General features: G+C 45.7%; 1 protein-coding gene across 4 annotated transcripts in view; it reads left to right on the top strand.

Moving 5' to 3' along the window:
- Positions 1 to 13880, top strand: part of LOC311109193 (RAB11-binding protein RELCH homolog) — a 33551-nt gene that overhangs the window by 1202 nt on the left and 18469 nt on the right. For 2 of the 4 annotated variants that reach the window (XM_084152034.1, XM_084152033.1), the window contains exons 2-14: positions 4349 to 4438; positions 7160 to 7231; positions 7372 to 7424; positions 7587 to 7700; positions 7817 to 7999; positions 8267 to 8361; positions 8596 to 8862; positions 9019 to 9094; positions 9275 to 9370; positions 9584 to 9607; positions 12826 to 12938; positions 13070 to 13160; positions 13465 to 13536. In XM_084152034.1, the coding sequence (XP_084008160.1) occupies positions 4349 to 4438; positions 7160 to 7231; positions 7372 to 7424; positions 7587 to 7700; positions 7817 to 7999; positions 8267 to 8361; positions 8596 to 8862; positions 9019 to 9094; positions 9275 to 9370; positions 9584 to 9607; positions 12826 to 12938; positions 13070 to 13160; positions 13465 to 13536 (1346 nt within the window). The remainder of the gene's footprint in view (positions 1 to 4348; positions 4439 to 7159; positions 7232 to 7371; positions 7425 to 7586; positions 7701 to 7816; positions 8000 to 8266; positions 8362 to 8595; positions 8863 to 9018; positions 9095 to 9274; positions 9371 to 9583; positions 9608 to 12825; positions 12939 to 13069; positions 13161 to 13464; positions 13537 to 13880) is intronic. The other 2 variants (XM_084152036.1, XM_084152035.1) reach the window with 1 other exon arrangement.

The following is a 13880-nucleotide window of genomic DNA, read 5'->3' as shown; positions in this document are numbered from 1 at the left end:
ATCATTACATTGGTATTACACAGTGGTACATGGTATTATAACTCCTCTCTGTGTTCATTCAGCATGACAATGGTAGAATAGTTGGCTACAGTACATAATAAATCCACCTGGCCTACAGGTTGTAAGGAATTATTCCTAGAAGTTGAAGAGGAGAGTGTAGGGTCAATGGGTAGATAGAGGTGTGTCTCCTGTGGTATTTGCCCCCTTCCCCCTTCTACGGCATTGATTTGAGACACACAACACAAATAGTACGCTGACACAAATGAGCTCCTAGAGTGTGCAGCTCTCCTTATCTTTTTCAAATTGGTGCACCACCACGACTGCTACTGCAACATCAAACCACACATTCAACTGCCCCAAATCTTAAGGGAATGGGTTCTTTGACATTTCCATCACTGAACACAGGAATGCATGTGTAGGCCTAGTTCAGATCTGTGTATTCTGTGTTCTACTGTTGCAGGTACAATCAAGGTGTGTGACCTAATTAGCAATTTTGCATCCCTTTCTACTACTAAAAGCTACGATAAGAACAGTGGCCTGAGCTGTGTAAACTACATTTCCATGATTGTGTGACGTGCCTCCCACTTTCCTTCCTACCTGATCTAACACAACTGGATAGATGAATGCAGGGGTTCCGTTACAAAGCCTTCACCAGCCCAGTCATGTGAGGTCAGTGATAAGGCTGTCTTGGGAGGGAGGAAGGATGCTTGTCATGATATAATTATTTAAATTAATGTACCTAATAGCCTCTATCTATAGCTGCCATTGTTCAGCGCATGGCTAGGCCTAATTGCTTCTGTCTGTCTGGCGCCTCGCCGGTTGTTGTGGAGCTTGAGGACTAAGGTATCCCAGGGGGCATTGCTCTCTACGGATGGGAGGGGGCTTGGCAAAAGGCCTCAGAACAGCAGTGGCATATGGCACTACAGGCAGCCACACCCAGTGTTTCCCTATATGCATTTAGCAGAGAGGCACACATAAAAAAATTTTATCAGGTAGATGTATGCCCCCAGGATGAATTTTTTTGTGGGGTAAGGGGGGGGTTAGAAGGATTACTTTATCCTATCCCAGGTGTTCCTTAAAGAGGTGGGGTTTCAAATGTCTCCGGAAGGTGGTGAGTGACTCCGCTGTCCTGGCGTCGTGAGGGAGCTTGTTCCACCATTGGGGTGCCAGAGCAGCGAACAGTTTTGACTGGGCTGAGCGGGAACTGTGCTTCCGCAGAGGTAGGGGAGCCAGCAGGCCAGAGGTGGATGAACGCAATGCCCTCGTTTGGGTGTAGGGACTGATCAGAGCCTGAAGGTACGGAGGTGCCGTTCCCCTCACAGCTCCGTAGGCAAGCACCATGGTCTTGTAACAGATGCGAGCTTCAACTGGAAGCCAGTGTAGTGTGCGGAGGAGCGGGGTGACGTGAGAGAACTTGGGAAGGTTGAACACCAGACGGGCTGCGGCATTCTGGATGAGTTGTAGGGGTTTAATGGCACAGGCAGGGAGCCCAGCCAACAGCGAGTTGCAGTAATCCAGACGGGAGATGACAAGTGCCTGGATTAGGACCTGTGCCGCTTCCTGTGTAAGGCAGGGTCGTACTCTCCGAATGTTGTAGAGCATGAACCTGCAGGATCGGGTCACCGCCTTGATGTTAGCGGAGAACGACAGGGTGTTGTCCAGGGTCACGCCAAGGCTCTTCGCACTCTGGGAGGAGGACACAACAGAGTTGTCAACCGTGATGGCGAGGTCATGGAACGGGCAGTCCTTCCCCGGGAGGAAGAGCAGCTCCATCTTGCCAAGGTTCAGCTTGAGGTGGTGATCCGTCATCCATACTGATATGTCTGCCAGACATGCAGAGATGCGATTCGCCACCTGGTTATCAGAAGGGGGAAAGGAGAAGATTAGTTGTGTGTCGTCTGCGTAGCAATGATAGGAGAGGCCATGTGAGGATATGACAGAGCCAAGTGACTTGGTGTATATAGCGAGAATAGGAGAGGGCCCAGAACTGAGCCCTGGGGGACACCAGTGGTGAGAGCACGTTGTGCGGAGAGACAGCTTCTCGCCACGCCACTTGGTAGGAGCGACCGGTCAGGTAGGACGCAATCCAAGAGTGAGCCGCGCCGGAGATGCCCAGCTCGGAGAGGGTGGAGAGGAGGATCTGATGGTTCACAGTATCAAAGGCAGGATGCTGAGGAACTCAGCCTGTCCTATGTTGTGTTAATTTCACTGATAAACAGGAAAAGAGATGAGAGAGGGGGGCAGCTTGAGGGTCTGTCCCTACTAGAGACAGTAGGTCTACAGCCCAGGGTGGGTTTCCTTGCCAATGTCCCCTCTGCTTGCTCTTTCCAGGTTTTGGTCAGGACTGTACACAAATACAATGACATTGATTTGTTAATGTGGGGTTTAAGATCCAGTAGTAGAACTAAAGAAGTGGCAGTTGATGTTTTAACATTGAATGTTAGAAACTCCATTTGATGCCACATCATTTAAAACTAATAGGTGTCATGCACCACGTCGGGAGCGTATGGAAAAATATAGGAAAAGGTTTTTAGTGGTCACTGGGTAAAGAAGCTGTCTCACACAGGCCTAGGCTAGGCATCAAAATGGTCACTTGTTGCTGTTAGCACTCCCATAATATTATGATCTGGCTAGATTTCTGTCACCACCCTGCTAATTTAACAGACTTAGCAGCAAGCATGCTACACTGGTCACCTGCAGCAGGCCTCTCACTGCACAACTCAACACCATAACCCACTGAGCTGAAGCCTAAGCATTATACCTAATTCCAGGAGCTAATACAAGTCTTCAGGTTCTGAAGACTCAGGGGGTGGTTAGGCTATTCATCGAGCAAGAATAGCTGGACGAGCCACCATCCATTTGCACAATGCTCCTCTCGCCCACTCTCTCTCTCGCCCTCTCTACCCAGCTCATTGTTTTCTCCTCTGTAGCTCGCTGATTAGCATCTCGCTACAGTCTGCTTGTTCAACTCCCAGTTCAATCAGAGACTAAGGTGTTAGCATTAGCGCTCCATTTTAGCTAGCTACTCTGTTCCTTGAAAGACTTAGCTAAGGGCTATCCTACTACCCTGCTCTCTTTGGCACTAGCAGGCACACGCAGGCAAGCACACACTTGCTCACACAGATCAAGAAGAACACACCCTTAATCGGTTAGAAGAAATCACTCACATAAACATGCACGCAGTCAGAAGAAAACACACAGACACAGATTTGCTGCAGGGCTGTGAGATGCTGATTAATCACACTGTGGGACGTTTGGCTCTGCTCAACCTGTTTCTGTTCTGGCCTGTCTGAGCTCCTGCTCATCTCTACCTTTTATGTGTGTGTGTGTGTGTGTGTGTGTGTGTGTGTGTGTGTGAGTGAGAGAACGGGTGTGTGTGCACATGCACATCTCAGTGTGTAGGCCTACACTGTCTGTGTACCTGATCATCCATGCTGTAGAACACATCTATTGTTATATTGAGTCTGTTTTGAGACTTTATTTGAACAGGGAGTCCCATTGAGACCAAGGTCTCTTTCGCAAAGGAGCCCTGCATACACACAATTTACAAAATACAATATGTGTCACTGTTCTTCACGTCCCTGTCAGTGGGTATAGAGGTGAGGAGTCTCCTGTAGAGTCAGACAGCTGTTGGGCCAGCCAGGCCTAGAACCATATATAGAGCTTGAATAAGCCTACATCACACACACACACACACACACACTGTCTTTGATATGAGTGAATTGCAGGGAGGGAGGGAGGAGCAGTGCAGTGTAATCACCTGGACTTGGAACATCCCCTCTGGTTTGGTAAGGAGAGGAAGAGGGGTAGGCCTTAGGGAAGAAAAGCCAACTACCCTACTCTGCACTACCATACAATCCCTACTCATTACAGGGTAATTCAGTCTTAGTCTCAAAATGAATGGTCATCTCTCCCTTTACTTTCGCTATGCTATCTGTGTTGAGATGGGAGTGAATGGCAGGCTATATAGTTGGACAGGCATATGAGGTTACTAGAAGGAAAGCTAACTCTGTCACTCACTGAAACAATAGTTATAAAATGGTCCTTATCACATTCTACATCTAGATCTACATTTCCATTGTTTAGGTATGTTTCTGAAACCAGGGTGATCTATTGCATAGAAAACTAACCGGTTTGGGTGTTGAGTCTACCCCCATGTTCTCTCCTGTCTACACATATAGTGTTTGGTTTATATTCTGTTATGATTTCTTCCAAGCTGTTGTTTATAGTCAAGGTGATGAGGTGAATACTGTAATAATCACTGGACGCTCTGTTAATGAATATGCTGTTTACCATTGATTGATTCATTGATTGATTCATTGACAGCGCTCTGTCTCTCTCCCATCAGACCGAGCGGGCAGCATCAGCACATTGGACTCTCTAGACTTCGCTCGTTACTCTGACGACGGGAACCGGGAGTCGGACGAGAGGGTGGCAGGTAAGACGAGGCGTACCTGTGATGTCCTGACCGGGCGGAGACTGAGAGACGGACATGAAGAAGGAGAGAAACAGAGAAAAGGGAGACAGACAACAGACAGAGAAGAGCAGGGGAATGAAGAGACAGAGACAGCAGAGTATACAGGACCTTTCCTTGTCCTTTATGATGTCGAGGTGTAACTACAGCCCTTTATAATGTCACAGAGTAACTACAGCCCTTTATGATGTCACAGTGTAACTACAACCCTTTATGATGTCACAGTGTAACTACAACCCTTTATGATGTCACAGTGTAACTACAGCTCTTTATGACGTCACAGTACACACCCAGCCCTTGATGTCATAATGTAAATCCAGCCCTTTATGATGCCATAGTAGTACTCCAACCCTTTATGATGTCACTGTAAATCCAGCCATTTATGATGCCATAGTAGTACTCCAGCCCTTTATGATCTCACGGTGTACATCCAGCCATTTATGTCACAGTAGAACTCCAGCCCTTTAGGATGCCACATTAACATTTATGGCATCATTAGGCCACACCAGCCCTGTAGACTTCACTGATGATGACTATGGTATCACTATGGTTCCATTCCAGATTTACCTACCCATTCAAATATCCCTGTTTAACCTACCTAAGCCTTCCATGGGCCTTTCTAGTATGTCTACAGCTCAGAGAGATTTACCTCCATGTTCCTCTTACTAAGCCTTCCTGGTTTACATAAAGCAGCAAATGTAATTGAGACAGTGTTATTTTCCCTCACAGGACCTGTCAGTGTCACTGGATGTTGTGAAATTGCACACTTAAAAAAAAAAAAAAAGCTGTTCTCACAACACCCACCAGCTAATCTTTGCTGAATACGTTAAAGATCAGAGGATGAACTGAATACGTTAAAGATCAGAGAGGATGAACTGAATATGTTAAAGTGCAGAGAGAATGAAATGAATACGTTAAAGATCAGAGAGGAGGAAATTAATACATTAAAGATCAGCGAGGATGAAATGAATACGTAAAATATCAGAGAGGATTAACTGACCAAGACGACGAGTAGAGGACCAAGGTATCCATCCAGGAGGGGCTATACTACACAGACCTCTCTGTTTGTTTTCTACATTTAGCCAGACAGGATGTGATGACTAGAGACCAGTACTGTGAATAAGATGCAAATTACTATAACTGGAATACTGATAACTGGACACTCTGCTCCACATAGGAGCTCATCTTTTTATGTGACTGTTAATTGGCCTGTTGTGTTTTATTTTCTGAATGCCAAAATGCCAAATGTCAATTCCAACCCTTTAGCTTTGTAAGATGAAAGTTCTGGACAATTCTCCAGGAACCATGCAGCAGAGCAAGCCTGTGGTCCCTTCTTCACAACCACAGACCCTCTACTCCTCCATCCTGCCATCCCTCCATCCTGCCCTCCCTCCATCCCTCCATCCTGCCCTCTCTCCATCCCTCCATCCTGCCCTCCCTCCATCCCTCCATCCTGCCCTCCCTCCATCCCTCCATCCTGCCCTCCCTCCATCCCTCCATCCTGCCCTCCCTCCATCCCTCCAATTTGGCATCTCCTCCTCCCTAAACCTGCCTCTCCTCCGTCGTCCCAACATGTCGCCCCCAGCTGTCTGACTCTGGGTTTTCTGGCTGTTCTGATCAAACCCTGGCCCAATACTGGACATCCCTCCATCCAGGCTAGCAGCTCTCCTCTTTTTTCCCCCCTTTTTTTCTTCTTCTTTTTTTGGGGGGGGTTCTTCAGTTTTTTCTCCATTTTGTTGTCTTTTGTTGCGTCCTGTGTACTCTTGACCTGCAGTGGGAAGTATTGTCTGGACCTCGTTAACTAGGACAGAATTGAACAGCCACTGAGTCCGACTGCTGAAGCGGCAGATCTTCAGTTCACAGCCATGCAACATCTCCTCTCTGCTCGCCATTGCTTCTCTTCCTCCCGTGTGGTTTTCTTCAATGTGTCTGAAGAGCAACCTGTGGAGTATTTCCCTGCTCATGCACTTGTTATTTGATTGAATCTCACTACTGTAGTCATTGATAGACTTCTTACATGAGGTTTTAGAGCCCTCTTAATGTAGCATACTGTAATTACAATCCATATGTTAGTTTTTCTCCTGTATGTAAGTAGCGGCTATAGTATCCACTCCTATGCTTAGGCCTAATCATATACTGTATTAAAACACAGAACATTTGACCAACCACAAATCAAAAAGTGCCACTTCAAATTTGAGCAGAGTCTAATGTTTTGCATAGCCTGGAACTCACTTTTTTATCTATTGATTGTACAATCCCTGGTCAGACAGCTATTAGCATATTATTTAGGCTGCATTCCATTTAGTGGTTTCATCTCTCTGTCTCACTCCTGTCTATACTGATCTTAAACAACTGGAAAGGTGAAAGCAGATTCATAGAAGGTATCCTCCACATTGCTTTTACCTATCCTGGGTTTTCAGATCGGTGCAAAGGAGATGAGGAGAGGTAGCTGCTTGACATTCTTTCGATGCACCCTTAGACACTTAGACACTATTCCTTAGTCAGCTATCCCAGGATCCTCTGCTGCATGCGTTCATTAGACCCCATAGTTTGCATGTCTCCTGTTTTCAAAACAATTTTTGTTTGTTTGTTTCATTTTTCATGGCCATGTTTTTGTTTGTTTGTTCCCACTCCTTGGTTGGATGCACTTCCTTCCTGTGTGTTGTGATGTCACTTCCTGTCCAGTGCTGGAGTTTGAGCTACGGAAAGCCAAGGAGACCATTCAGGCTCTACGCACCAACTTGACTCAGGCAGCAGGTGGCGTACTTAACACTTCTACTCCTCCATTTCATCCCTCTCTCGTCTCTCTCTTTCTAAGGAGATTCTCTCTAGCTCCTCCCCTGTTTTACTGAAGGGTGGAAGGGTTCATCTGTTCTGTTGCTTTATTGTCTTTCTAGAGAGCGACACTCAGGAGAGAAACAAGAACTACAGTTCACATCCTGAGACTCAGGTAGGCTGGACACTCTCCTATACAGTGCTAGTAACTGTATGCAGTTCACTTGTGGAGTACCACTGCAGCAAATACACAATGTTTCTTAAAAAACACTGTTTGTTGAGAAACTTGACTTTTCAAGTTGATTCATGGTTTATTTCCCTCTGTCCTCTTCCCCAGGAACCTATCCGCCCACTAGAGAAGCGAGCCTTAAATTTCCTTGTGAATGAATATTTATTAAAGAATGAATACAAACTGTCGGCCATCACGTTCTCTGATGAAAATGATGACCAGGTAATGTTTGTTTCTTTGAGTTGTTGGCCTGAACATTTTACAACTAGAACATTTAGTGCTGCACAAAATGCTATATAGTAAACGTAATCGTGATCCCATCTTTTTTTGTCGTTCAGGACTTTGAGTTGTGGGACGACGTGGGCCTGAACATTCCAAAGCCTCCCGACCTATTACAGATCTACAGGAACTGTGGCTCCGCCCTCCCGTCGCCACGGGATACCGTGGACGTAGCCGTGGGGGTGGAGTCAGGCGAACTCACTGGGAACTACATTACCCAGAAATCGGATCTCTTACAGCAGGTAGGCGAGAGAGAGAGAGAGAGAAATTGTGGGTGTGTGCATTTGTGTTCTGCAGTGATGTGACTTGGAAACTAAACAAGCCACTCAGAATGTTTACATGCCAGTGTGATTTTGGGTACAGAGCTTATTGATTTAGTCTACACACCTTTTCTCCATTGGCAATGTATACTAAAATCCTCTCCTCTCTCTCTCTGTCTCTGTCTCTCTGTCTGTGGCTTCTCTCTGTCTCTTTTCTCTCTTTCTCTCCTCTCTCTCTCTCTTCTTCAGCAGCAGACGGAGGTAGTTGAGGAGTTGGAGTATCAGATTAGTCTACTGAACGAGGAGAAACAGAGTCTGGCTGACCAGATCAAGAAACTACAGAGGTGTGTGTGTGTGTGCGTTGGGAGAGGATGGGGTAATGGCTTTAGACTACCCTATGTGGTCACAGGTAGATGCTAATTAAAAATGTTACTGCCACAACATGTGACCTTTACCCTTTGAACTGGCATTTTCATCAGTCAGCTCTCTGTCCACCCAGGGCCTATTCAGTTGGCTGCAATCCATCAGAACTTTACAGCTATTCTGAAATTATTTGTTTTCTGTCCTCTCTTCTCCAGTGAGATCCAAAGCCTGAGAAGGACAGTGTCACCCCCTCCTCCTGACCAGGGCTCACAGCCCAACACCCCCTCCTCCTCCACCATCCCTCCCCAGCCCCCCCTGGAAAACGGTCAGTACCTGGATATCAGGGGCGCCTCAGAACCTGACAACCCCCCCACTGAGAGCAACCCCTCCACTCAGACTGTCAGTAACCCTACACACACCTCTTCACAACCCCATGCCAAGCTAAAGAGCAGAGGGATGGTGGTGTTTGACCAGCCCAACAGGTGAGTCTGAAAATAAAATTTATTTACTCAGTATGATCAGTAGATGGAGCCAGTGGTCCGTAATAAACAGTCTGATTCTCCCTCAGCTTGACTGGAATGAGCTTCTTGATTCCTGTTCACTCTCACTCTCGTCTTTTTGTCATTTCTTGTCTACAGGAAGTTGTCCCCGGCATTCCAGCAGGCCCTGCTGTCCTTCTGTAAGATGTCAGCTGACAGTCGTCTGGGGGCAGAGGTCAGAGGTCACCCCTAATCACGGTCACATGACCATAGTGTCAGATATCTATGTCTTATAAGTATAGTATAATACTACTGAAACCATTTGAATACACAGTCCTCAGAGCAGTGACATATCAAAAAGTATCATCTGCATCTCTCTCTTCCCCCCCCCCCCCTCCCCCATCTCTCTCTCTAGGTGTCGAGGATAGCAGACAATGAGGAGAGTGTGATGCTGATGTTGGGTCGCTGTCTTCCTCACATCGTCCCCAATGTCCTCCTGGCCAAACGAGAGGTACCTCCCTCCTCTCCCCCCTCCTCACCCCTCTCCCCCATCCTCCCATCAACACGGTCTTCTTTCTGTCTTCAGTTTGGAATTCAACGTCTGACTCCACAGTTTTTTCACCGGTGCTCATCTCTCATCTCTCCTTCTCCCTTTCCTTCACTTTTTTTGTCCTTTCACTCTCTCACTCACTCTCTCGCTCTGTGCATGCCTCTCTGCTCCTAGAGAATGGTTGCACACCTGTGCCAGGTAAGTTAGACGCCCCCACATCTGCATGACCTCACTTGACCTCACACCCAGGTGTAACACAGACCCACGCCACAGGCTATAACCACCCAGTCTCTCATCTGATTGGCTAGTTATTCAAACTCGAGCAAGACAAAGTCATGGTAGAATTTGGATAATTTATGAAAACACTTAGGTTAGGGGTATTGTTAGTTTTAGTCATTAAGATTGCATCTGTGGTTGTGGTCTGTATAGTGGACTGTTTTACCTCTCTTACCCTGTGTGTTCTCACCTTGCTCCTTTCTGATTGGTTCCCAATAGCACACATTCTTCTCATTGAGTGATTCTTTAATCTCTGATTGGCTGAAACGGTGGCCAATCAGAGCTGATTGAACGACTGTGTGCATTTTGTCTAATTTCACGAAACATTTGTATTTGATTTATAAACTAATTGAAGTGCATTGTGTAACAGACATGCAGTGTAACTGACTAACCTATTAGAAAAACGCTATCTGGCGTTGCTGTAAAGTAAGTCATCACTCTTAATGGTAAATGCTGATGGTTTCTTTCCGTGCATTAGTCTACAGCATGTTTAAAGAGCTAGTGTGGTGAGCTAGGTTTGGAATTGTGTGTGTTTTTGTGTGTAACAGTGTGGTCTGTGTGAGGGAGTGCTAGGGAGAGTCAGGTGGGCTCACCACACTGTATGTGATTTGTATATCACAGTTGTGGTTTTAATGATCTACTGACAGTTCTGAAGAATTCCTGCCCAAATCTAGGGAAAACAAAGTGGAGGAGAAGTAAAGAGAGATTGTCTTGTTCTGCCTCCGGGCGGGAATGGACTTTGTTCTGCGACTGTTAGGCAGACAGAATCAACACACACACACCTTTGTGCTCCTACTGTTTGTAAGTCACCTACTGCCAGCTCAAAGACACACCTTAGTTCTTAACTCTACAGACTATGGACTAGGAACAATAGACGTTTGACTTTGATGACTGACTGAATGAGTGAACAGCAAAACAGTAAAAACCTGCCTGCCACCTGTCGCCTATACTATCAATGATCATAAATCATTATAGTCTTATGGCAGACAGACCAAGCCTACTCTAAGATACTGCCCAATACCTGTATGGGCTTCTGGAGAACCAGGACCATAAAGAGAGTCAACAATCCCACTTCCTTTTTTCTCTGTTTGAGGTTTAATGACTACCTGATCTACCTGGCAGAGAGCCAATTATACCATGACATTCGGGGGTCTCTATTTTGTATTGGCCTAATAGTAAAGACAAGTCGTTTAACGGTACAAATGTTTTACCGGTCCTTTTTAATGTGGCATGAACAACCAGTCATGATGTTTTAATCTTATTGTTAAACAAATCTGTGCACGTTTGTCCACACAAATAATTCCAGCATCCAAACAGAGCACTGTGCCTCTGCTATTTGATGAATGAAAAGATACATATTTTACAAAGCACCAAATAGTTTAATGACATTTGGCAATTGTCATTAAGCCTACAGTCTTGTAGCCTGAATTACAACATGTTACCATGGTGTCACTGCTATAGTTGCTACTTGGCCTCTGCAGGTCTAAACATGTTACCATGGTGTCACTCTGCTGTAGGTCCTAGTTGGACACCCCTGGTCTAAACGTGTTACCATGGTGTCACTCTGCTATAGGTCCTAGTTGGACACCCCTGGTCTAAACGTGTTACCATGGTGTCACTCTGCTATAGGTCCTAGTTGGACACCCCTGGTCTAAACGTGTTACCATGGTGTCACTCTGCTATAGGTCCTAGTTGGACACCCCTGGTCTAAACGTGTTACCATGGTGTCACTCTGCTATAGGTCCTAGTTGGACACCCCTGGTCTAAACGTGTTACCATGGTGTCACTCTGCTATAGGTCCTAGTTGGACACCCCTGGTCTAAACGTGTTACCATGGTGTCACTCTGCTATAGGTCCTAGTTGGACACCCCTGGTCTAAACGTGTTACCATGGTGTCACTCTGCTATAGGTCCTAGTTGGACACCCCTGGTCTAAACGTGTTACCATGGTGTCACTCTGCTATAGATCCTAGTTGGCCATCTCTGGTCTAAACATGGTAGTACCATGGCGTACCCCTGGCCGCTCTACCTACCCACATGTTGACCCAACGTTTTTCCTTGGAACAGATCTGACTGTCGCTTGGTTCTGGAATAGAACAACGTCAGATAGGGTTCACTGAAGAAAAAGTCATAGAAGTTTACGCTTTCTCTTTCCTCAGAAGTAAATATCTGAAACAAAATAACAAACTTTGATGGTAACAGCTTGTTGACCTTTACCTTTTAATGTCCCATTCCTTCTTTTAACGCTTGTGCCACTTGCAATATTTAATTTAAAAAAGAAACATACATGTTGGGGAAGTTGTTTACTTAACACTGCCCAAGCATCTGTTCTTTAGCTTTTAAAAATATTTTCTCTAACATTTGGTGAAAGCATAATCAGAATACTTATTGTCAGTGCCATATATGTCTCTGGTGGTTGTGTTGTATGTGAAGCACGTAATATATTTTATTTGAATCAATGACAGTTGTACTCACCATCTACAGACATCCAGCATACATTCACTGAGTGACTCATTTCAGGTCTCCCCCTCCCAAGCCTCTCTTTGGTTGGGCTTGGTTGTTCTGCCAACATTCAACTTTGGGTTTGTTTCGTATGCCAACATTCAGCAGGAAAATATGAAACCTTCCTGGAAAACCCTGCTGGTTAAAAAGAAAATACATATTTTGAACTGTGTTTTTAATAGTGTATCCTTTCTCTCTAATTTGGTTGTGTGTGAGGCAGGAAGTTTGAGCTAACCACAGTTTGGCCACGAGGCAGTATGAAAGGCCCCACCTCGGCCTGGGACTACGCTTTAGTTTTAGTTCTCTCTCTCTCCAGGCTGGCTCTCGCATGAACTTCATATGAACTTTACTGTTCATAAAGGAACTTGATGTAAACCAGGGGGTATCAGTCATTCAGATTAGAAAACCATGAGACATTGTCATCATGATACATAGATGTATATAACAGCACATTGTTTCATTTGACCCTCTTCCTGTTTCTGTTGGTGGTGGTGTTGTCCTCTCTCCTACCCATAACCCCCACCCACCCACCCCTGCCTGCAAACCCTTTCTGTGCTGTGAATGCCCAAAGAGCCACAAACCCAAGCTGATCTCCCTCTTTTCATATCTGTCTCTCGCCATCCCTCTATCTCTCTCTAGGAGTTGATTCCTCTCATCCTGTGTACGGCGTGCCTCCACCCGGAGCCTAAAGAGAGAGACCAGCTCCTCCACATCCTCTTCAACCTCATCAAGAGACCTGACGACGAACAGAGGTGTGTGTGTGCGCGTGTCTGCGTGTGCGTGTGTGTTCTTATACTTAGCTGTTCTCTCTGTGTGTTTATGGGCTGATGATCAAGGGTGATCTTGACGGTGTGTGTATATTGACTCCTGGTTGTGTTTGTAGGCAGATGATCCTAACAGGTTGTGTGGCGTTTGCCAGACATGTTGGTCCCACTAGAGTTGAGGCTGAACTCTTACCACAATGCTGGGAACAGGTAGCTACTCCTCTCTCCTTACTCCTTTTCTCTCTGTTTTTCTTTCTGAAAATATTCCTCATTTATGGGGTTTTCTTCATGTGTGTAAAGTGTTGATACACAAACAATTATCTGTTACTATGGATACGACCAATATTTTGGGCCATAGGTCCAATAATATCCCAATAAAGACTCAGAATCTCATGTTGTCTCTTTCTTTCTCTGTGTCCCCCTCACCCCATCCTCCTCTTTCTCTCCTTTCCCTCATTAATATCGCTCTCTCTCTTTCTCTTCTCTATCTCTCTTATTCTCTCTCTCTCTCCAGATCAACCATAAGTATCCAGAGAGGAGGTTGTTGGTAGCAGAGGCCTGTGGTGCCTTAGCACCTTACCTGCCTGTAAGACTCTCTCACACACACACACACACACACACACACACTTGCTAGTGATGCGTAAGTTGACTCATAACCCTCAGTCCCCGCTGTTATATCCGCGGGGCGGGCGGGTTTAGGGGTCATTCAATATTGTGTGGATGAAGGGCGGGTGGGTGGCTGGCAGGTTGAATAAAGAGAAAACATAAAGAGAGTTGAAAATAAAGACATTGGAGGGCCAGAAAAGTCATGTTTGGGATAGATTTGGTGAAGTGGTAAAAGAGGATGATAGCAGTGTCAGCTATGTTATGTGTGATTATTGTGAGGCGCTATACAAATTTGACATTCACAAGATGGGGACTTGAAATAGG

Source organism: Coregonus lavaretus, assembly GCF_964263955.1.
Source record: "Coregonus lavaretus genome assembly, chromosome: 34".
NCBI classification, from domain to species: domain Eukaryota; kingdom Metazoa; phylum Chordata; class Actinopteri; order Salmoniformes; family Salmonidae; genus Coregonus; species Coregonus lavaretus.
This window is presented reverse-complemented; position numbering and strand designations above follow the sequence as displayed.